The sequence below is a fragment of the Thermobia domestica genome, chromosome 1, assembly GCF_964235325.1.
Source record: "Thermobia domestica chromosome 1, izTheDome1.hap1.1, whole genome shotgun sequence".
NCBI lineage: Eukaryota > Metazoa > Arthropoda > Insecta > Zygentoma > Lepismatidae > Thermobia > Thermobia domestica.
In genome coordinates, this window is record NC_137454.1 from 31,855,060 (window position 1) to 31,880,990 (window position 25,931).

The 25,931-nt window shown below is 35.6% G+C and overlaps 1 protein-coding gene across 1 annotated transcript in view; it reads left to right on the plus strand.

Annotated features, from left to right (window-relative positions):
• Positions 1-25,931, plus strand: part of LOC145684294 (uncharacterized) — a 60,831-nt gene extending 34,900 nt beyond the window's left edge. Inside the window, exons 4-9 of the mRNA XM_081756462.1 lie at positions 4,010-4,202; positions 7,624-7,874; positions 10,581-10,703; positions 17,325-17,564; positions 22,424-22,504; positions 25,256-25,931. Coding sequence (XP_081612588.1) covers positions 4,010-4,202; positions 7,624-7,874; positions 10,581-10,703; positions 17,325-17,564; positions 22,424-22,504; positions 25,256-25,639 — 1,272 coding nt within the window. The 3' untranslated portion in view covers positions 25,640-25,931. The remainder of the gene's footprint in view (positions 1-4,009; positions 4,203-7,623; positions 7,875-10,580; positions 10,704-17,324; positions 17,565-22,423; positions 22,505-25,255) is intronic.

Below are 25,931 nucleotides of genomic sequence, written 5' to 3' on the forward strand. Positions count from 1 at the left end.
ATTGGGAATTAACGTACATCAATTTACCAGGTGCAAGAATGTAACATAAGTGATTCAACAAGAGAGAAAAATGCATTTTCAAAAAAAATAAAAAAATAATAAAAAAAAAATCACTTACGCCCCTCTGTCATGGAAGCGACGATATAATCTTAATGGAAAATTGTAACGTGCATGTTTAAATTAAAAAAAATAGAGTAATAATAACTCATCGTCACTGGTCAGGGTCACAGAACGCCACCCCCAATGTTATAGTGAGAGAGTAATCAACATATAGAAATTGTGTGTTTAAACAGATACAAACAACTAATTTATTAATATATGCATAAATCTGCAAGGCGATTTAAATAAATTGCTTCCAATTCTCAATCCTACACAAGATACTGTAATATTCACGAATATCTAAAATTCTAATTTCGCAAGGTTGAATAACAAGTTGCGTGAATATATATTTTAAATAGTAATTATTTTCAAAGATAATTATAGAACACTACAACAACATATAAGAAAATTAACAATGTAATTAATCGAACACAGTAATCGACTACCCTATAAGCTTTAAGGTGTAATCTTTTTAATTCAGATAGAATTAATTTTAACAATTCTAGTACTGATTTCTATCTCTGAAAATTATATAATATCAGAATATCTTAATTTTAGACAAAAGCTGGAACAATAAGTGGACCCTAATCACACTTAAATATTCAGCATACACATGACCAGTTATATTGAATGGCGACCTATTTTAACAGTATGAACAGATTTAATTACAGTTTAATAACAAAATCATAGAACAGACTCAACAAATTTCGATGACATATAACACTGAGTATATTTCTCGATATCACAAATAATAATTTTATCTATCTGATGATCAAGAATGAACATTATTAAAGATATTATAACTTTTACAACACTTGGTCAAGAAGGGTTCGACCAGGTTCCAATTTTCCCTGAAATCTGACGCAATTCGTACAGACAAAATTTCACGCATAAGCTTTTTTTTTTTTTTTTTTTTTTTGTCAGTCGCAAGATGGCACTGTTACAAACTTCTCAGTGTTATCAACTCATGTTCCACTCAAACATTTAATACGTGATTTTTTTTATTTTAATTTTAAATATTTAACATGCAACAAAATGCACTCCATGTGCTTACTACCAGTTTCAGTGTACTTCTTCAAATGTTCCACCATACTTCTTTGAATTCTCTTCACATGCAAAGATTCATGGAAGACATTGCAGCATTTATCCTGTCTTGAAATTGATCAATATCATGGATTTTCACAATTATTCGCTAGGCAAAGGCCATTAGGTCGAGGTTGAGAGACCATAGTTCCTATTTAATGAAAAGAAAAATCCTCTTCGTAAACTAGCTGTTGAGGAAACTTAAGGGCTTTGTATATTCAAACAGCGGCGTATATATATCTGCATAACGGGTTGCAGTAATTAGTTCTAGAGCTTATAGGCGTTCTTTGAATACAGGATGATTGTCAGTTGAAATAGTGGAATATACAGCGTACTCGCTAAAATAGATTGAACTGTCTTCACTTCCTGTTTTTTATTGTTTGTTTGTGCTCCAATGTACATCCAGAACAAATAGAAATAAATATTAGCATATTTCATGAAAAAGCGTACATTGTACTCATGAAAGCTACAATATTTTATTAGTAAAACAAATATTTGGAGAAAAGATTAAGAGGATAGAGGGAAGGAGGAGGAAATATTCCTTTACTGGCGGACAGTTTAGCCCTGGTCTTTCACTTATCAAATGTATACTTCATTACCGACTGACCAGCCACAAAACGTCAGCTTTCCTGTTTGAATCGCTTATTCACCTATTCAACTAACCAAATATCTATCAGTGATTACCTATAGATGAATATAAAAACTAAGTTTGAACACAAAGTTGTAGAATATTCTCTACACACTCGTTTGGCAAGCAAGAGAATGGAATTCGATTCCTAATCACTTAAGCTAATCTGCATTTGGATGAACTTTTATAATTACAATATTGTGCTCTTTCCTAAATATTTTATGCGATTCAGTAATAATTTACTGGTTTTCTTTAAGAGCTTTTTTCAAGTTAAATTGTACTTGATATTTTATCGTTATAATCGTATGATTTACCTCTAAAACTATGTATTTTATAACAGGGCCGTGCCGTGGAAAATCAGCGCCCGGGCCGAGAGTATACGACGGCGCCCCCATACATATATTCCAAGCAATTTTTCCTATTTTTTTTCCTTTTTTCTCCAGAATTTTTCGCCCCCTAACTTCGGCGCACGGGGCCGCTCACCTACCCCCCTACGGCACGGCCCTGTTTTATAAGGACTTTGTACAAGATCCATTCAATAAATAACTGGAAAGTTGTACCAAAAAAAAAAAAAAAAAACAAAACAAAACAAAACAAAACTTCGACAAAGTTTGTGCTTCTTTATTTTTTGGTGGTGTCCTACGCCTATTTTCCCATATCAACTCATCAACTCTCGCAGTGTTGTTCTCTGTGACTGCACAGACAGAGCGTTCTGTGCATCTTCAACACTTGTTACAACCCCGTTTGATCTCATGTGCCTACTCGTACACTTGTGTTCGACTCAAAAACAACTTTTACCATATTGCACTGCTATCCGACGGTAAATTACGAGTGGTTTGAGCACTTGATCTAACAGAAATCTAATGACACTCCCCTGCTCCACGTTCGAACAAACTTACAAGGGTATCTCCGGTTTCACTGATTCCCAGCTTCCCATTCGCGAGGCAGGCCCATCTGATAATAGTTCTATGACATCATCAAAAAATAATAAAAAAAAGCATAAACTTTGTCGAAGTATACACAGGGCGTTAATGAACTATACCGACAAACTGTAAGAGGTGATTCCTCACATCAAAATAAGAGAAAAAGTTCATATGGACCTATGGCGAAAAGTGCATAGTTTCAGAGCTAGGGCTGTCCAAAATCGCGAAAAAGCCAAATTTAAAGGGGCCCTATTTTGAATTCCAAGAGACTGTGGATGGTGGTCCTTATCGTCGTAAAGGAAGTCACGCATACGCAATCCAAAAATGCATATGTCATTAATGTTCATTGGGTGTACAGATTATTCCCTGCAGGTTGAAATCCCCAAACATGCCATCAACCGAATTTTGAGATGTGCTCTAACTTTATGATTGGTCCAAAGTAGGCAAACGATAAGCTTTGATAGCAGTGAACACGGAATCCTTTGGCGCGATATCGGAAATGTTAAGGATCGTCAGCAGCACGGTCTCTCGTACTCGGGAAAACGAATGGTGTGATGTTTTCTTTTACGCTTATAAGTAAAGAAAACGTGAATTATACCGTGACAAAATACATATCATCACACGTTATTCCAAACACAAAGAAACATGAAGCTGCCGGTTCCAACACTTCCGCCTTCCCTGCGAAGGACTGGACGTCCATTGTTGTCAGGGCTTACCACCTGCCTACTTTGGACCATTCTTGAAATGAAGGTATATCTGAAAACTCTATTGAAAACATATCTGAGAATTACACCCTGTAGGGAATACCCTCTACACCTATTGACAATTGATGAAATATGCACTTTTGGATTGTGTATGCTTGGCTTCCTTTACGCTGATAAGAACCACATACACAATTTCTGTAATTCGAAAGAGGGCCTATTGAAATTTGGCTTTTTCGCGATTTTGGACAGCCCTAGCTCTGAAATTATGCACTTTGCACCATAGGTTCATATGAACTTTTTCTCTTATTTTGATGTGAGGAATCACCTCTTACAGTTTGTCGGTATATTTAATTAACACCCTGTATATATATAAAGTAGCATCGACGATAAAATCAACTTCAAGCAAACGAAAGTATCTAAATAGTACATTAATACGAGCACTTCTTTCTTTCTTTCTTTCTAATTACATAAGGAATTTAATATGCTTTCTTACATTTGTAAAATTTAAGGAAAATACTCTTATATTTTGAAGACTATTTTTTTCTTTTCTTTTCTTTCTTTCCATATGATAGGCAGATATGCCAGTGTTTTTTACGGCTCTTCAAAGAGATATGAATCCTGAAGTGCTTTTAAAACTTTTGCCGAATAAAAATTCTAACCAAGCTGAATGCTTGGAGAAGCTTTGGTACAGGGGCATTAATATTCTTCATACTGCAATCCAGAATTCACTGGACTTAAAGGCTGTATCGGCTATGATCGATACAGGTAAGTATATGCCTTCTTTATTTTTTTAGAAATTTATATTTTCCTTGTAAAAGCAGCTAGAGCAGGGATGCAAATAACCACTCATTCGGGGCTAGTGGTTCATCGGTGCGGGTGAGTATTTAATATCATACCGAAGATAAGTAAATTATTTCTATTGTGGAATGTGAGCTAGTAGCTTTTTCCTTGGGCGAGTAAAATTTTGTTGCTTATTTGCATCCCTGACCTAGAGGAAGACCGCGGTTAAGTACATGGAAATGAAAAAGCTAAGCTGGCTCGAGATAGAGAAGAGTGGAAAACTGCGTCAAACCGATCGAAAGTTTGATGACTTAAGAAAAATTTTCCTTCTACAATTTGTCATAAGTATGATAGTAGAAGCGATCTTCCTTTGAAAGTAGAAAAACAATAAAATACACTGGTCTACAAAAAAATTGCAAGTCTTAAGTATCTTTTTCATTCTAAATTCAAAAATTTAATCAGAATTTTTCAATTAGGCAAAGTTTTGTTGTGATAGTTATTTTTTTCACTTAGTTCCTTATAAGCGAAATGGACCTATTTTCTTGAAACATGCGTGTGTTCGGAGTGGCATAGCTCACCTGTTTATTACCGCAGAAGAATGATTTAGGGATCAAATTATTGTGAAAGGATAAATCTTTCACGTGGTGTTTATTTTGTCGTCATTGATCCCATAGTAAGATCGGGAGTCATTAAGTTTCGGTAAAATATTATGGAAACGGTGTATTTTTAATTACGCAATCCCTCCTCCCCTGCCGCACCTTAACAACGGGGGACAGAATTATAAGTTAGTGACACATATGTCGTATAGGTATTCGATTTGCCGGATATGTTCTTGCTGTAAGTAAAGAGAATAAAAGAAATAAAAAAATTAACAACATTGTTGCTTACCTAAAAAGTTGTAAATGATGATTTCGGCTATATTTAGCCTCTGGGATATGTTTCTTCAATGTCCAGCAGTGGTCGGTTAGCATCCTAGAACTCTATTTGCCTTTGTTCCTTTTTTCCATTGTAGAAATTTGTTGATGCAATCGCTTGCTATGGTCATCGCTTACTGCGCCAAGGTTTTCTGGGAAAAAATCTGAGTGAAAGTATAAGAAGTAGACTTTTAAAGGCATGTTGTATCCCATAGTTTGGTATGAATTCACAAGATCACTCACTATTTTATGATAGTTGTCTGCTTTATGTTTTCCAAGAAAACCACTACAGGTAACTACGAAGGCTTTCCACGCTTTGTCTCCCAGGGGGTTTAACAGTTCTGCAAAATTATCAACATCCAATAATGATGAGATTTGTTGCTCAATAAATATTTCTACTTTCAGTTTTGCATTTCTAACTTTCGCAGATTTAGATTTCAAATAAATGAATGCAGGAGAATTCTTATCAAGATCTCTTACAAAATTCTTCATAAGGCCCAATTTGATATGCAGCAGTGGTACGTAAAGATTCAGTAATGGGGTGCGAGATATTTTTGCTACCAGAAGTAAGAGTTTCACGTTTCGTTTAGGCCATTGCTTAATGTAATGAGCCTTACTATCTCTCCTGTCCCATTCAGAAAAGAAACAGCAGAATTTGATGTATCCAAGTTGCAAGCCAAGCACTAAAGTTGTGTCCTTTAAACAGCAACAGGTTTTCCAGTTTTATTTTATGTACTAGAGTTTATCTAACAGCAATTGCATATTTTCATGTCTCTTTCATGTCAGATGCAAGCGACAAGTATTGATGGTAATTCATTGCCATTATGCAGAAGTACCGCCTTCAAACTAATTTTCTAGGAGTCTGTAAACAATCGCATTCCTATGACTGTTGTTCATGTCCAAGAGCTTCCAGAACTGCAGTAACATTATTAGAAAACACTACATCATACTCTATTAAGAAATAGTCTTTGAAATTACTCTCGGGACTATAATACATGCATGTTCTTGTATCTTTGTCCAGCCTTTGATCCTCGAACCGAAAAGTTCAACTTATTGTTTAGACAACTGTAAGTTCCGAACGAGATCATTGAAATCTGCTTGAGTTAGTAGGTACGGTTCTGATGAAGAAGCGTCAAATGTAGGATCATTTCTGTCTTGCCTTTCTTTCACAGTATGCACTGTGTCGTAGTCAGAATCATCAATTAAGGTTACGAAATCTGGACACAGGATACTCGTCACTATGTAATACAAGCCTCATTGCAGTTTGCAAATTTTGATATGTAACAGTATGTTTACTTTCAGATGTGTTTCTTTTGATGATTGTTAAACAAAAATACCAGTCACTGAAATGGTTTTTCTGTTTCCTCCAGATCATGGAAATTGCAAAAGGTATATAATATGTGTCAATTTTCCTTCCTGTGAAAAGCCTCATACGTGACACACAGGATATATTCGGAGCCCATGCTTTATAAAATTCACCAACTTCAGAGCTAAAGTAAAGCTCGTAACACTTTTATACAAGTGGCGTAAAATTTCGCTTCTGGTATTTAAAGATTAGTCCACCATAAATGCAACACAAATTGTCCAGATGTTTCAAACACTTTCTTGGCATTACGGAGTTCTTACACAACACGAGAAACGAAAGAAAGAAAGAAAAAGAAAAAAACACTCCCACAGAAACAAACCCTGACGGACTTACTACACGATCAACACTGGCTGCCTGCGAAACACACCTGACCTTGACCTATATTTAGTTTTGTCAGGTTACACCAAAAAGAAACAAACTTTTTTTTAAACTGTGCAAGAAGAATGCGTTCGGCAAATCGAATACCTATATGACACGTGTGTCTCATAAACTATCTAACTTTATAATTTTGTCGCCCCTTGTTAAGGTGCGGCAAAAGGGGGAAGGGAGATTGCGCAATTAAAATATATATATATATATATATATGCAATTTTCACTATATTTTACCAAAATCCAATGACCCCACTTTCGTATGGGATCGATAACGAGAAACTCGATACCAGGCAAAAGCTTTATTCTTCCACAATAATCTGATACCTAAATTTTCTTCTACGTTAATAAACAAGAGAGCTATGCAGCTCCAAACACATGCATGTTTCAAGAAAATATGCTCCATTTCACCTATAAGGGTGAAAAGAAAGTGACTGTCACAACAAAACCTTGCCTGATGGAAAGATTCTGATTGCATTCTTGAATTTTGGAGAACAAACTGCATCAGGTTCAGCATTCACTTCTTTTGTGAAGAAAAAAAAATCATGTTGAGCAATAATATCAGATAATTCAGTAGAACTTGCAACATTGCTGATTCTGACTGTGTTTCATTTCTAGTTCTCCTATAGTCATATGGAAAAGAAAAAAGGAATACTTAAGTATTTAAGTAAAACATAACTACAAGTTCTTAGGTAAGATATAAAGTTTTAGCTTTTTTGCGATCTGATTACTTTTGATAATGGTTGTTTCATTACAGTCGGACCAGCTCTTATTTGTGATCGCAATTCTCGTAACCAGACAGCGCGTGACATGGCTGAGTCTTTGGGAAAAAAAGAATATGTTGATCTGATAGACAGCCACGTGATGAAGTGGGTACACAATCCAGATGACTATCCAGGTTACAGAGAGACCTTGGCGATTAGAGGCTATGAGCATATTTACATAAATGATGAAATAAGTTCGTCAGAAGAGGCACACAAATTTTTGCAGCTTGTGCCGTTGTATCAGGTATGTGCTACATTTTTGTCTCACCACATTCTACCGATGTTAAGTTTAATTGTTACTTCGTCCTTGTTAATGGTCTAGCCAGATAGATTTACGAGTAGTATGGGCATCACCGTTAGAAGAAATTAAATAATAATAGGAACGAAGTGCTACTTAACAGTAGATATTTTTCATATGTAGTACATACAGTATATATCAACCTGTTTCTTAGCCATCATGATCATCTTCAGGAAGTCTTTTAGCCACTCTCCTGTTTCATATATTTCACTGCAGAGTGGGAACAATTCTTTCTTGCCCTTGTCCCTCATATTCTTAATGAATTCGATTGTTATATTATCAATCCCATTTGCCTTTCATTTCAATCTTGAATATAGCTTTCCCAGACTCATTAAAAAGAATACTAAACCCTTTATCATCCTCGCTTATTTCATTTTCTACTTCAGCTCATGGCCACATGGTGTATTCCTACTATTTTGTAGCTCCTCAACATATTCTTTCCATCTTTCTAAGACTTCACTTCTCTCGCTGACTACCTTTCCATTCTTATTTTCTACTGCCATCGTAATACCCCGTTGTTTCTGCAAAGTTTCATAGATTTCACCTTGTACATTTCCTCATATTTCCCAACTCGTTCTAATGCATCTATGTTCTCGCATTTTCTTTTGTAAATCTCGTCCCGTGCTCTATCTGTTTCCCTTTGCAACTCGTTGTTTAACTTCCTGTACATCTTTCTGCCCTCTTCTGTATCAACCTATTTCCACGTCTTCCTTTCCCTCATTTTCTGCAACATCTGTTCTGTAACCTACGGTTTGTTAGTAGTTTTGTGTTCGCGGTAACCTACTACTTTTACTTCAGCCGCTGTATGCAAAATTTAATATGTTCCCACCATCGGTTACTACCAACACTTGTCCTTTCCTCGTTTTTCTACTTTTCAGTATTCAACATCTTGTTGCCTACTTTTCTTCTGCCTACATTTTTGGATTGAATATCCATTTCAGTCAGCACAAGCTTATGATCAGAGAAAATGTCAGTCCCGGAAAGGATCTTCGCGTTCTTCAAGCTAATCCGATATCTGTCCTGAATCATAACATAGTCTATCTGATATCTTCTACTGTCTGTTAGGATTTCCATGTATATCTTCTTATCTTGTGCTGATTGAGCCACGTCTTCCCAATTACTAGTGAATTCTGACTAGAGAAATTTACCAGTCCCTCTCCTCTTTCATTCCTTTCGCCTATGTTGCCATATTTGTCTACGATACTGTCTTGCTGTTTTTCTCCCACAACTGCATTGAAATATCCCATCACAATTATACGTGCGCCCCTCTTCTCCCTGTCTATAATTTCTTCTATTTTCTCATAATTTTCCTCTATCTCTTCAATTGGATGCGAAGTCGTTGGTGCATATGTTTGTATCACTACTAGATCCTTCTTTTTCCCTTTAAGTCTTAACATCATAACTCTATCATCAACATATTCTACTTTCACTACCTTCTCTATTAAATGCTTACCAAGAATTATTCCTTCACCATTATGACCGCCCTTTTCATTACCTACTGTAAGTAAAACATTCTATATCCTTCGCTGTTCAACATCCCATAACTTTCCTATCTAATGGGAAGGTGATATAGATGTATAAGAGTATCTAATTATAATTCTTAAAATGAGCACACACACACACACACACACACACACACGCGCGCGCGTGCGTTTGAAAGACTTAGACATACGAGGTCAATGCAGCGACAGAAATTCGGATGTTGTTAAATGTTACCGCTTTCAAAAGTAAAAAATAATCATATTTTGAAAAGTGTTTACTCTGGTTTCGTTTACTCAGTTATTCCTTGTTGGAATAGCAACGATGAGCACTATATATAGCACCCACTGAGTGAAATTGAGCACAGAGTTCCGTAAATACTTTTCAAAATATTGTAATTTTGACCTTATAAACATTAACATATTAAAAGGTATAAAGAATAGAAAATATATAAAACTTGTTTTTCTTTCAAACTTCTGCCACTTCATTGCCCTCTATTTTTTTTTAAACAAAATTAATATGTTGCCTCACCTTTCACAGTTATATTTGTACTTTGCAGTATTTATATCAAATTGCTCTTTTTTTGTTCCTATTTTTAAAATTGTAATTAGGCAGATCATCTGCAGTATCTTTCAGATTTTGACTCAATTGTCATCACACTCTATGGTTTAGACAGAAGTACCACTGACACACGGTAACAGAGTTCTCGTGCCAAAATAATAGGTTCAGAGTAGATTGCCACAAAAATCCGGAGTGTTCGAAAACTTTTGATAGATAGTTTATGTTTAGTTAAAAAGAACTACTTAAATCCTCAATAATTTTTTTTTTTTTTTTTTTTTTTTTTTTTTTTTTTTTGTACGTTTCTAACTTTTATTGGAGCTCATTTTTCAAGTGCCTGGAAAAAAAAGTTCAGTGTGGATTCTGGTAAATGGTTTCCAGCATAATTAAAAAAAAAAAAAGGTCCCAATAAAGGTCTGAAACGTACTAGAAATAAAAATTGTTGAGGATTTAGCTTTTTCTCTTTTGTGCTTGAGCAAATGCAGGAAAGGGATCAACAACTTATTCTCAGAAAATGTTTCCGACTAACTTAACGTTAATGAGATGTATCCGTTCCTGCTATTTAAAATTTGTTTAACATCAGAATTTCACATGTATTTATTTTTTATTATGCAGCAACAGATTAGCCAGTTAACAAAAGCAGCCGAAGAGGGTGATGTTGAGAAATATCTTCAATACAGTTGTTTCGAAGCGGGTAGCCATTTGATGCCCCAAATGATACTAGAAGGGCAAATAAAGGTATTATTTTACTTATAAACTTTTGCATGTATATTTTAGGTTTTTAGATTATTATTATTCTGTTTATAAAGTTCGTATTTGACTTTGTAAAATGAAATGAAATGAAATCTTTAAGTTTTACGTCCCAAGGTTATGCCGGTTAGGCTAAAGGAGACGGTGATGTTGAGAGGTGAGTGAAATGGTGGAATGAAGAAAGTGGGAGGAAACGGGAGAACCCCGAGAAAACCCACGAGCACGGTGTTTGTCCACCACAAAGTTCACTTGGCGGGGGCTGGGATCGAACCCGGGACCCCAAGCACCAGGGGTGAACGCCCTACCACTGGGCCACCGCGCCCCCCGTATTTGACTTTGTAAGGTAATCGATTACAAATACTGATGTTTCAATGCAAAGTTACTTATTCAAAGTTCTTCCACCCATTGATACAGTATTTCTAGCATTCACGATTTCGATTCCATAAAGCGATTGATTGTAGTGGATTATAGCGAACTAGAAAAGTATTTAATTATGATCAAAAAGTAGAGAATAAAATAAAATAAAAAATACATTTTTAGAAACATGCTATTCTTAAAAAATAAAACAAATTGTACTAAAAAGTAAAAAAAAAGTAATACAAATCGTAGTAAAAAGTAAGAAAAAGAAAAACTCTCTTGTCAAGAAAATCACTTGTTAGAATAATAAAAAAGAATGTTACAGTATATTATAATAGTATTATGTAGTGTAGTAAGATACGTATCTATGAACTATTTTATATACAAAAACTTAAATAAGGTCAATAATATGATACTACGTTATATAACAAAGTGCTAAGATTTAAAATTTTTATTGGTATCAGGTATAATAATAATAATAATAATAATAATAATAATCTATTATTATTACGTCAGATTTGGAGAATTTATAAACTTATTGTATATGAGAGCGCTTCCCATGCTTTTCCTTTAGTTACCCATAAATAGATTTTGACAACAGAACTATTCTTTTACTTTTTATAACTATTTATATTATTTTTTACTTTGTAGTATGATTTTCTTTCATCTTATAAGGAAAGCATGTTTTTTTAAAAATGTCTTTTTATTCTATTTTAATCATTATTACTATTACTTTGCCATTTGCGTGCTGAGTCTGACATTCGTATGTGAAATAAAATGAAATCTTTCAGTTTAACGTCCCACGATTATGCCCGTTAGGCCAATGGAGACGATGATTAAGGCAAGTGAAGGGTGATGGAAGGATTGATGGAATGAGAATGTGGGAGGAAACGGAAGTACCACGAGAAAACCCACGGACACTGGCATTCATATGTATAGCACTATGTTTGGAGAGTATATTATGCCACACATTGCTATCATAAAGCAGCTTTGACTTTGGAAAGTCCACATATATAGACATCGAAGTGAGGCTGTATCGCATATCTGCTCTGTATCTATAGAATTTCATTTATGAGTGAGGGGTGCGGTGGCTCAGTGGTAGAGCGTTCACCTTCGGTGCTTGGGGTCCCTGGTTGGATCCCAGCTCGCGCCGTGTGGACTTTGTGGTGGACAAACACCGTGCTCGTGGGTTTCCTCGGGGTTCTCCCGTTTCCTCCCACTTTCTTCATTCCACCATTTCACTCATCTCTTATTATCACCGTCTCCTTTAGCCTAACCGGCATAACCGTGGGACGTAAAATTGAAAGATTTCATTTCATTTTTTTTCATTTATGAGTGAAGTAGAGGTTCAAACTCCCAAGTTCATATCGTTTTAGGATTTTCGTATATTATCTTAATATGTTAAATGTTTTTTTTTTTTTTTTTGTCATATATTATTCAAGGGGGGAGGGGGATTAAAACCCAGAAATCCTCTATTCGAATACACCAGTTTCTAGGCAGAATTTTAGTAAAACATATTACTTCTGCAATTTTTCACTTTGTTCACTGCCTAGACGTTTTTTGTTTTGGGTTTCTCTTTAGTTATGTTACTTTGGGTCAGCTTTGCTCTTCCGTGCATATTCAAATTATCTGACATTATTTATACTAATTTATTTATTAGTATAAATTAATAAAATATAACTCTAAATAAATCATTTTCAAAATTGAATGATCGCCTCCCTTTCAAGAGCTCTACTCTTACCCGTAGTATTACCTGACCAGCAAACGAGTGCGGGCAGCCGGTTTTGTAACTAAAATGCAAGCAGCAGTGTTTCTAACTGGGTTACTTGTAATCAATCTATCGCAGTTCTTTCTGTCCTGTTCAGAATAAACCACTTCTCGCATACCTTCAAGTTAAGACAAACACAGTCTCAAAAGTTATGGAAGTTATTTCCAGAACATTTTAAATGACGTGGAAAAAAAAAAAAAAAAAAAGAATATAAACCCTCCATATTAATTTGGCAATAACTTGCGAATAAACTAACCTCAGTGTTGTACAAAGAAACTAAGAACTTTGTAGCACTCGAATGTAGGAATTTCTATTCTTCCTATTAACAAAACCTCGAAATTCATCTTTGTGAATCAAAGTTATACATTTGGCAACTGCGCCTTCATTATTTAAGCAAGTTCTACAGTGTAGTTTTGAGATAAGATGTCATCGAAATTGCGACCAAGTCAGACCATGTGAACCCCGATCGATTGTCTAAGTAGTCTTGAGTGACAAAATGCTTTTGCATTGAGGTCATATTCGAATGTGCTGCGAAGTCCGGTGAGAGAGAAACTGATAATCTTTCACCGCCACACTCCTAGCCTCCTCCGATGGAGTCTTGGATCCGCCTCTGATTGATATAGGAGATAACGATAACGTTCTCTAATGTCTAACCTGTCATTATTTAGCGTGATTTGGTAATAAATAAATTCCAGTATTTCTGCTACATTTTGAAAACTTTATTTAAATGAAATATACCCAATGTTGCATTTGGGGCGGAAGGAAAAATGAAATGAAATCTTTAGTTTTACGTCCCACGGATATGCTGGCTAGGCTAAAGGAGACGGTGATGATGAGAAATGAATGAAATGGTGGAATGAAGAAAATGAGAGGAAACAGGAGGACCCCGAGGAAACCCACGCACATGGTGTTTGTGTACCGCAAAGTTCACTTGGCGGGAGCAGGTTTTGAACCCGAAACCCAAGGCACCAGAGGTGAACGCTCTACCACTGAGCCACCGCGGCTCCATGGGGGCGGGAGGGGAGCGATTAAAGTTTGCAGTGGGATACCTGACAATTGAAGGTTCCTTATAACCAGTGAAATTCAGAAAAAAATGAATTAGACCTACGTATTTAAAAAAAAAAAAAAACATACAAAACACATTTTCAGGGTAACTCTTATAGCCATTACGTTATTTTAAGATTAATGCTACTTCTGAAACTGATTAGAGTGAATATATATTTGAATAACAAAACGATTTGCATAAGTTTTTCAAAGGATTGAGTTTGAGAAGAACGAAGTTTGTTTTCCACTGTTATCTCATTGCTCAAAGATACTGGTGATAAAATAATTGGCTGGGAATCACGCGGCCGTTTCTTACATCAATTCACGAATAAAATGAGTAGCAATATTAGGTACCTAAGTTCAGTACTAACAACAACAACAACAATAATAATAATAATAATAATAATAATAATAATAATAATAATAATAATAATAATAATAATAATAATAATAATAAATAAATAAATAAAGCCACCCAACCTCTCGAAACCACACGTAGCACATTTTAATGCTTAGATTTGAAATAAAAATATAATTGGTTAAAGACAATTGCCTTTGTCTTTGAATTTCATAACAATACAGGGCTTTTCAGATAAGGGAGGGGAGGGCTGGATTTTATTAAACAAGACCGTACCTCTGATATGTTTGACTTATAGGCAACTTGTGCTTACAGACTACACTCAGTCCTCTGAAATCAATCGACAAATGTTTATGTATTACGGACACAAAGATAACACTAGACTCCCAAGTTTCAAAATTATGTTGCGTGTGAAAGAAGTTAGTAGAATTAATTCTTTGTCACCTGAGAGCTAGAATCTGAGAGAAATTCAGAAGTTAAAGGGGAATTCCTGTCCTCATAAATAAAAGTTGTGAATTTATTATGTGCTGAAGCAATGATACGCTACCCACACACCGATGTTTTATCAATACAGGGTCTTCAAAAAGTCCTGCAAAAAAGTAAAAAGCTGTAACTTTGTAACCATTTATTGTATTTGTACAAAACTTTTAGTGGACTTGTAAGAAAGTCTGAAATTTTGTTTCCAAGCATTTTTTCAACGCCAAACCTGCAGCTGAGCACCATTTACGTCCAAACATTGCTGAAGTCTTTTCGGGAATCCAAGAATGGCATTTCGTCGTGCTTCATCCATAATACTCCCAATCACATCATATGTTCTTCCGGAGGTCCTGAACATCTTTCGGTTTTTGCTTGTAAACTTCTGTCTTCACATGTTCCCAAAGCCAGTAGTCACAAGGCGTGAGATCTGGCGATCTCGCAGGCCAATTGATTACTTCTCTTCGGCCGATCCATTTGTTGGGAAATGCTTATCAAGGAATTCTCGAACGTCTCGGGAAAAATGTGGAGGGGCTTCATCCTGTTGTAGGTGGACCTCTGATGATGCCTAACTTCCGAAGCTCCGGAACAAGAAAGTTTGTTAGCATATCGAGGTAGTTGGCGCCATTCACCGTGTCTTCATCAAAGAAGAAAGGTCCAATGCAGTGTTTCATTGAAACGGCACACCACACATTTAACTTTGGAGAAACACGAACATGTGTCTCAAATTCGTGTGGATTCTCAATTTCCCAGATTCTACAATTGTGTCGGTTTACCTTACCAGACACATGAAACGTGGATTCATCTGAGAACAGTAACTTTGAAAGAAGCCCTGGATCACTGTTCAACCGTGGAAGCATCATTTCACAAAACTCACTTCTTATGTCACAGTCTTCTTCCGTCAATTCCTGTACAAGCTTTAACTTTTAAGGCTCTTTATTTTCTTACGAACGATATTGTGTAGCGTTGTCATTGGCACTCGCAGCTCCAAGGATCTGCGTTTCAACGATTTCTTTGGACTTCGCAACACGCTTTCCTGCACGGACTGAATTACATCAACACTGGTTGTTGGCCTTCCGCTACGAGGCAAGTCCAAAGACACTTCCGGTAGCTAGGAACTTATCGTACCATCTCTTGATACGTGAACCTGCAGGTGGTTGTTTCTGATATTTTTGTCGGAATTTTCTTCTCACCAAAACACTAGATTTTAACTCACAAAACCACGCCACACACTGCGCTTTCTCTTGAGTAGACGCCGTCTTTGTCACGTGATTTGCGGTTATGACGTCAACGTTTACATCCGCTCATTGTTCCCAACAAAAATTTTAACGTTTCCACTAAACATTACAAACAAAATACAAAATTGTAAATAGTACTTTCAAAGTTACAGCTTTTTACTTTTTTGCAGGACTTTTGGAAGACCCTGTACTTCTATTACAAATTTACCGAAGGGCTGGATTTCGATAATACGAGTAGTGAAAGTGAAGGATTGTAAAATTAATTCTTGTGCTGTCACTGGGAATCGAACCCAGAACCACGTACAGCAAAGGCACATGCGCTAGCCAATAGACCAACGGAGAGGACTCCATAATTCTCGAGTGGAAACATATTGGAATTCTTCTCTGGCCGAAACTTGAGAAAATAATTTATTTGTCAACCGATAAACATACACTTAAGATAAACACAAGCATCGTGAGCCCTAACCCTAACTTGATTTAACTTGATTTCAACTTTCAGTTACAAAGCATTGTACAAGTCGCTAAGCTATCAATCCTACATTAATCTTCTTGTCATTGACATTGTAATTCCTGCGTTTTACAGGTTGCTTCTGTTTTATAATGAAATCAAATAAAACATAATCAATTTTTTACATAAGCTGCTTAATACACGGTAGAAACTCACTGAATTGTTAATTGTGCTATGTTCTTAAACTGCTGATTTTCATACATTCTAATTTTCACAATACATCTGCATTACTGCAGAAATGGGGAACCATTCCTGCATTCAATAACAACTATATAACTTATGGCGTTCTTTATTAAGCGAAAACAGATTAGGAGTGTGAGTTTTAAAAACAGTTGGATACCGTGCAGAGTGACACTGTCTGCTCCCCTTGTCCCACCGCGCTTGTCATGAAACTGATGTAAACACAACAGCAGCGTCTCCGCCAAAAACCGCACTAATATCCTGGTCAGGTAATAGCATATTACGATAGGATCTTGTAAACCAAGTTCTAAGGAAGCGAAGAATATGTTCCTTTGCAATTCTACTCAGAGACAAGAGTTAGCTTCTTAAAGAGGTGGATGTAAATCGTCAAGAAATATCTATACCTTTTATGCAATTTTGTGTCCAATAAGTTCAAAATAGGTGATGAGATTTGAGTTACTTTTTTCTTCTGAAACGCTATTTTTTTATTATTTATTTATTTATTTATTTTTTTAACGTTAAAGTGTTGTTGTTCAAGTCAGCCTATGGGACGATAAACTAAAAAGGTTCTGAAGTTTTCGAGGAAAAGAATTGCATAGAAGGTATCGATTTTCGCTGACGACTGTACAATTTTTGTTACTTTGACATCTGATTCATATTTGCTATTTGTTTTTCTCTGCAGGGTAGTGGAATGCCGATTTTACACCGAGCTGTGCTTCATAATAGGCCTGAAATAGTTGAGTTGATCGTTCAGTCATGTCAGACCGATGGGAAAATAAGCAGTCACAAACGGCTTATTATAGACGATATTCGGGACCAATATCGAAGAACTGCTTTGCATTATGCCTATGGATTGGCAGATGGGAGGAAAATTTGCAACATTCTTTTAAGTGCTGGGTGCTCTGAGCATACTTTGGACAAGGTAAATGAGTATCAGTATATAGTAGTTCAATCAATATGATATTTTTTCTAAATATTTTGTAAACCGTAGTTGTTTTGTTCTGCTACACATAACCTGAACGTCAATTTGATAGAACAAGTAGCAGTTTTATTTCAGAATTATCGAAGATAAACAGTATATAGATACAATTGGGTACAAGGTGATATACAATGCAGAAACACAATAAATAAATAAATAAATTGTGCATTATAAAACAAAGTAACATAATATAAATTAGAAATATTCACGTAATGTATGATAAAATATATTATTTTATATCGCACCAATTCCATTATAGGTGTGAATTCAATGATATACAAAAAGTGAAAAATGTACGACTGGTTCAAAATTCGAACCCGAGCCACCAGTTTATGTGTCGATGCTTTAACCACTATTCACCCTAAACAGTCATAAATTTTATCACTCTTGAAGTCGATACAGTCTGAGTGACTGAAAAACGAGCGGACTGGGTAAGGTAGTAATCAACGTATCGCCATGACAGACTGGAAACACAGGTTCAAATCTTGATCCAGTCGTGCATTTCTTTACTTTTTGTATATCATTAATGATTCATTTATGGAATGCATTCTGAAATTTCTCAAGGTTCTGAGTGGACCAGGACATACTCACTGACTTGAGTAGAGCAAGGACTTCACCGGTGATCTGAATATATCAGATTACTTCATTAGTGTACATCTGTGCCTACAGTGAATATGTGGTGAGCTCATACAATGAATCCTAAGAATACGATTGCTAATATTGCATAAATTTAAATTAATATAATATCCGATTGCATAAACTAGTACACCGAGAGCTTCCTTTTTACTACTTTCTTGAGTTACAATGTGAGAAATTGCTGCCATTCTGTTAGCTGTTGCGTGAATATTAAATTATGATGGTTGAAATTATGTTTTTTACTTTCATACGGTTTTAAGAAATAATGAAATAATAATTCATGCCATTCATATATTCATAAGCATTTTAGCTGCTAGGACGAAGAGAGCTCAAATTTCCTTTTCTGTTTGGCTACCTGCGGCAATGGCTGCCTCAAGTCCCGTATCTGCGTTAGTTCATTCTTCTACTTTTGTAACTGCCGGAGTTTATTTATTAATTCGATTTAATGATGTTTTATTAAATGTTTATGGTGGGGATTTACTATTGCTATTAGCCGGTTTGACTATATTCATGGTGGGTATTATCTACATTAAGTCTACTTGGTCTTATAATGATAATTTTATTAATAGGATTCCTTTTTTCATGTCATTTACTCACACACGCTTTAGTTGAGGCATTACTTTGCGAGGGCGATTATTCATGGTGTTGGTGATACGCAAGATATTCGTTGCATGAGAGTTGCATGAGAGTTGGCAAAATAGTCACACGTTATTAGGTTTTAAATAAAAAGCATTATTTTATCCAGCGGATAGTCTAACCAAATTTAAGTCGATAAAAAACAGAGCCAGTTAATATGAAAAACATTACAAGATATTGACATAAAAGGAAAGTGTGATGTACTCAGACTGATAGACCCACCAAACCCGCTACCAGTTAGGTAAAATCTGAGAGGAATTGGGTAGCAAACAGTTAAACCAGTAGAAAATAATAAGAGAAAAAAAGCTAATAACATTGATGAAAGCTAAAGAAGCAAATCTCTAAAATCAAATCCTTAGAATAAAACCCTTCCAAAAATGGTATACCACATAATGATAAATAAGTTAGCTACATTTAAATACGATAAAGTAAGAGGCATTTATCGCACGAGCGCTCTCATGCAACGAATATCTTGTGCATCACCAACACCATGAATAATCGCCCCCGTTATTAGTTTTTTAAAGAAAAAATATTGTTTAGGTTAGTCGAATTTAAGTCAATATTCTTCAATTTCCGTTCTTTTTTCGTCTTTGTGCTCCTTCCCAATATTTCACTTGAAGCATGAGCTAGCAACCGTGTCATGTGATTGTTGATGGCACGCAGACAAGCATTTGTTGACAACATTTACTAATCGTAGTTAATTTCAATACATTGCTGAATGGTCTGTTCAACTTTTCTCCCCAATCATCTTGGGCAATTCTTTTTCACGTTACTATGCATGGTTTCGTGATTTTATCACTCCATCATGTATGATAATTTCGTAGGTCACTTTTTGTCCCTTGGTATTTAGTCAAGAGATTTCTTTTGTACTTCTTTTGTCATTTCTTCTTTCAATATATCCAACCCACTTCATCACAATGTACTTTTTGTTTGTGTTCAGCTTAAAATAGGTTTAAGAACCATGTGAACTTCCACCGGCAACCGCATTTGGATCTACCGCGCCAAAGGTTAGTGTGCTAACAATATAGCCACGAGGGAACTTTTTTTTTTTAAGTCTGTTTCTAAATTAGATCTAAAAGCACAAGTGGTGTCAGTAAAGTGGAAATGATATACTGTAATAAGAAGACATGATCTTCGCCCTGCTCGAAATTAAAACAGAGAATGGGGGGGGGGAGGCACGGTGGCTCAGTAGTAGAGCGCTTACCTCTGGTACTTGGAGTCGTTGGTTCGATTCCCGACCAAATAAGTTTGTGGAGGACAACATCGGGTCCGTAGACTTCCTCGGAGTACTCCCGTTTCCTCCCATTTTCTCATTTTTTCCATCATCATTCACTTGCCTTAATCATCGTCTCCCTTACCTTAAAAGGGCATAATCATTGTCTCCCTTAGCTTAAAAGGGCATAATCATAATCCCCGTTAGCTTAAAAGGACATAATCATCTCCCTTAGCTTAAATGGGCATAATCATCGTCTCTCTTAGTTTAAAAGGGCATAATCATCATCTCCCTTAGCTTAAAAGGGCATAATCATCATCCCCGTTAGCTTAAAAGGACATAATCATCATCTCCCTTAGCTTAAATGGGCATAATCATCGTCTCTCTTAGCTTAAATGGGCATAATCATCGTCTCTCTTAGTTTAAAAGGGCATAATCATCATCTCCCTTAGCTTAAAAGGGCATAATCATCATTCCCGTTAGCTTAAAAGGACATAATCATCATCTCCCTTAGCTTAAAAGGGCATAATCATCATCCCCGTTAGCTTAAAAGGGCATAATCATCATCTCCCTTAGCTTAAAAGGGCATAATCATGGGACATTAAACTGAAATACTTCATTTCATAAACCAGAAAATTACTGTATAACTAATGTAATTTGATATTCTTCTAATGCGAAAACTGGATACACTTCTGTGAAGTTTATTCTATCAAGCACAGCTGATTCCTATGGTACGACGTCCCAAGATGAGAGGGCATGGTTCGTTCAAGATCAGTTTTACTATCAATAATTCTGTGCGTTCACAAGTGTAAATCAAGCTTTTCACAAGAAATGTGACAAGAAATGTGTCGTTTCGTTTGCAAGAGTTGTTATGAGGTCCGACAACACTGTTAGGACAACACTGTTAGAGGGGAACAAAAAAATAAACATTTTCGACTTGGTGGTTCTACCTTGCAATGCCATATAGTTCCTGATTTATGTAGTTCTTTCCCTATCTTTGCATGTTATTCCTGCCAGACATCTCCATACTTTGGTTGTGTATCTTGTATATTCTGAACGTCTTCAGGTACTTTTTAATATGGAGTTGTTCCTCTGAATGCCATCCAACTTACCTTATTCTGTCTGTTCTGTAGTGCAACCGTCTGTAAGTCTTTAGCTCAGGTAGACGTGGGTATTTACTTCCTCTAATTTCATGTTATCCTTGATACCCTTGCAAAGTTGTCCAATATCATTTTCGTGTTTTCCACATCATAATTCTACTCGATTTCGTTCCTATTGAAACTAAGTTGTACTGCTATATTTTGCTGCTTTAATGATGTTTGCAAACAGAACAATGATATCAGCGAAACAAGTTGGCTCAGATGTTTCCTCTTTATATTTATCCTTTTATTCTCTAACTTCAGAAATCGAAACACGTATTTAAGTCTGGTTGTAAAAAGACTGGCAAAAGAAATCTACGTGGCTGCTATACAGTATTTCTGGTTATGAAAAGTAAGTAATCCGCTAAAGCACTCTAAATCTTTCTTTAAGGAAATTAAATCAATCTTTCAGTTTACGTCCCACGGTTACGCCCGTTAGGTTAACGGAGACGACGATTAGGGCAAGTGAATGATGATGATGAAAGAATTGGGTGGAATGAGAATGTGGGAGGAAACGGGAGTGCCACGAGAAAACCCGCGGACACGATGTTGTAAACCTTACTTGGACGGAGATCGAACCAGGGACCCAACGCACTAGAGGTAAGCACTGTACCACTGAGCCACCGTGCTCTAAACCTTTCGGTTTGAATTGCAAAATATCTTTGTTTTATAATGAGACATTTATAATATTATTATTAATACTAGTTACAGGGGAAAAATTGGACAGTACACCTTCTTTGTCTAGCTTCAGGGTCAGAAATAGAACGGCCGAAGTTCCTCCCTTCTCCATTCTTACCTCTTTTATATCTGCAATACCGATAGTTTGAAGAGCTTCGATAATCACCAACATATTTATCGAATCGAATGAGCTCTCTCTTGACCTTTCCATATTTTTTCTCACTACCTGAAAGAGTTATTCAGGTAATTGTGGTGGCGTGTGTGGTCTAATGGATGAGATGTGTTTTTCTAATAGGTATGTATTTAATACCTTTCTGTCAACTATTAGAGGATTAGGTATGTCGTTAAGTATTCTCTTTTCGTCATCATACCACACTGATGAAAATTTACTAGTTGACAGATAAAGCTAGAATTTTTAGCCTTTAGTAATATCACATGTCTTTATGTAATACATATTTATTTTATTTACATATACATATATTGTTATTATATATTTTAAGGATGCAAAAGAACCCCTTGATTTTAGAGATACCAAAGGGAGTCCAGCAATGGAAGCACTGCTTCAGAAGCTTAGAAATAAGGTTTGTATTTTTAAATTCTTTTGTGAATTCATATAAGACTGTATTCATTAAGAATTTTCAAAATTATTATTATTTTTTTAAAAGTTTAAACTCAATCATTGATTCTTTGACAGAGTCTGTGAAGTGCATCTTTTACTTCATATTCTGATCAATTCCATTTCGTGTGAACGACCCTTTTAATATATGTACACTCTCATGTCTAAAATTATTGTCGCGTGTCTATAGATATGTTGTAGGAATATAATTTGATAACGAATTCGCCCGATATTTCTTATAATGTTAGTATGTGTATAATCGGCAAAGACATGTATGTGGTAAATTTCATGTCAAAAGAGCAGTAAATAAAAACAATAAAACGAAAATAAAACTTTCTTGTCCTTTAGCAATATTTTGTTTTACTCATTCTAATTTTCATATTTATAATTCCTTCCCTATGAAATTTACCACAAATATACATTTCCCGATTATACACATAGTTACAGTATTAAAAGTACCCTCCAAAATCATTATCAAATTATATTCTTACAAGAAGACAATCATTTTGGACATGAGTGTACATAGGTGTAGGAAGGCAAACATTAATTCGTTTTACTTGAATACAAATTTATTGTTACGAGGGTCTTGTGAAAAGTTCTCGGAAAGACGTACAAAATATTGATTTACAGCTTGAAAACTGTTTATTTTTCATCATAGTCTTCCCTAAGACCAATACGCTTGGTTCATCGGTGTTTTAAAGCCTTTATGACATCGCGGAGATTCCTCTAGGTCTAAAAAAAATACTCCACTGACGCTTAAGCTCTTCGTCTGAAGAAAGTCGAATTCCGCCGAGGTATTTCTTGTTTCGGGAATAGGTGGCAGTCAGATGGAGTCATGTATGGTGAATAAGAGAGATATGACAGCAAACCATATTTCAATTCATAGATTGTGATCTTTGCAACATCCGTGTGGGAGTGAGAATTGTCGTTATGTAAGATGAGTCTCTTCTTCGACAACCACCCTTTTTCCGTTATTTTTGCTGTAGTTGATCTAAAAGTTTCGCATAATGTTCAGATGGTTTTACCAAATAGAAGATGGAGAATGGCAAGGATATTTTTCCACCAAAAAAAAAAAAAAAAAAAATCCTGTGATCTTTCTAGCTGACTTCATATATGTGGTCTTCTTTGAAAACTATATAGCGTGCTCATGTTTCATCGATGGTTATGAATAAACGCATAAAATTACTGACTTTTTTTCTAGGAGACGGAGTTGTCCTTGAAGATTTTCATTCCTAATTCATTTTTGGTGAAGCAAAAGATAGCACGGCACCCATCCTGCAGAGAGTTTCTTAATAAAGAATTCTTTGTCCCTTTCCGCTTGCCTTGTAGCTAGCGCGTGCACTTTTGCTGCACATAGTCCCGAATTCGATTTCCGGTGGGAGAGTATTGTACGCATGTGTTCGGATTCCACCTTAAACCGTAGGACCTCGTCCCATACAGTCTCGTTGCTGAAAAGGGACGTTAAACCTCAACAAACAGCAATAATTGTTCGGTCAAAATATGAAATATTCATTCACATGAAATGCCTAGAACTTCTGCAGCGTCACTCACCGCTAACGTATAATTCTGAAGTTCACTTATTACTGTTTCAAGAATATTTGGAATAGTGTCAAATTTTGCTCGTTCTTTTCGCAGGTCATGTTCCAGGGTTTTATAACTGCTTTTAAACCCAGATGTTTACTTGGCAGCAGTTCAGAATGATGGAGACAAGTCTCTCAGATTACTTTTCATATGTCTTTCTATTGCTTTAATAGCGTCCTTCACCAAATATTGACCTCTCGGGTTCAAAGTTTGTCATAAAAGAATAATTAAAAAAAAAAAAAAAAAATCACTGCAATTGCATAATTACCTAGAAATTCAGGTGATATCAGCTGATACAGACAAAAATCAAAGTTCTTATAACGAAAAATAGCCTACAGTAATAACGTATTCAGTTTGGAACTAATGCTGCCATTTGTGGTCATTCCGAGAAATTATCAAATCACCATCTTCTCTTTATCTTTGCATATTGTATTATTATTTACAATTTTCTCTCTCACATATTTTTCATTCTACAGCATTTGTCATTTATATCATTATATTTTCAATTATTATTTAATTTTTTCATTAATTCTTATTTTTCAAGTCTGTCCTTGTATTATACGTTTTTCGTCTTGATTTATTATTCCTTTACTCTCTTGCACTGTTACCGACCCACCCGTTGTATTAGTTTATCTTCCTCTACTAAACTTTACTTATTTTCAGCCTAGTAACACTGTTAGGTGACCCCAAATTCCAACACATGGCGCCCACTTAAACGCTTCATAGCATTTTCTTTGTTATTTCTTTCTTTATTTGAATGTCCTTAATTCTTTCCTTCTCTATATGATGAAGAGTTTAGCGAAAGAACTTAAAGTGTAATTGTTACTTGATTTAATAGAATGAGAATTCGATTGCTTTTGGGGTAAATTTTTAAAGAATTACTTTTAAGTGTATTTTTTGAATATTTGTAATTATGGTTTAATTATTTTCTAAGTAATTTTTGTAACCCCTTTCGGGATTCCTTTTCTCTAATATATATTTGTGTTGCTTGGTCAAATATACTCTACATATCGAAATTCGGTTATTTTGAGTTGACTACATCAGTGTCTATGTCTAACTGTTGATTACAGTTAATATACATAAGTTTGATGTGTTTTAACGCCAAGAAGTTTATCTACTTGACTTTTTCGTTTAGGATTATTCACTACCAGACCCTGATCCCTGGGAACCGGAAGCAAGAAGGTTACATAATGCATCTCAAAGGAAGCGACGATTCCAAATGTACGGTGGTAACTCGCATGGACATATGCACTTCAACTTTCCATGTGGACGCGGACATTTTCATAGTGATGGAAGCCGAAACCATTCTTACTATGTTCAGTCTGTCGATGTGTGGAGGCAAGGAATAATACCGCAGTCGTCACCGTACCCTGGACGTTTCCCAACCTCATCTCACAGTGATTTCCATTGGCCACTTCCCCATCAGTCACTACCTGCGGATGTGTACACAGATGATGAAGATTCTTTGGAGATGGACGACGAAATGGAATCGTCCAGAAGCACTTGCACCATATTATAGATTATTGATTTCTTGTACAGAATCAGTGTTCAGAGACAATATTTAACGTTGTTGTATTTATCTAAAATATTAATTTAAGTCGAATAAAAAAAAGTATTGTTTGTGTAATAAAGAAATGCAGATATTGCAGCGTTTACAAAATTATATCAAGAAACGTTAGTTTCACGGATATAATGGATCTTGTCGTACAAGTAACTGTAACAGAAAACGTACTATAAATGCCGTATTTTTTGGAAAACAATTATATTTGTTCATTAAATGATCTCAATTCGTAAAATTTCACTGTTTATTA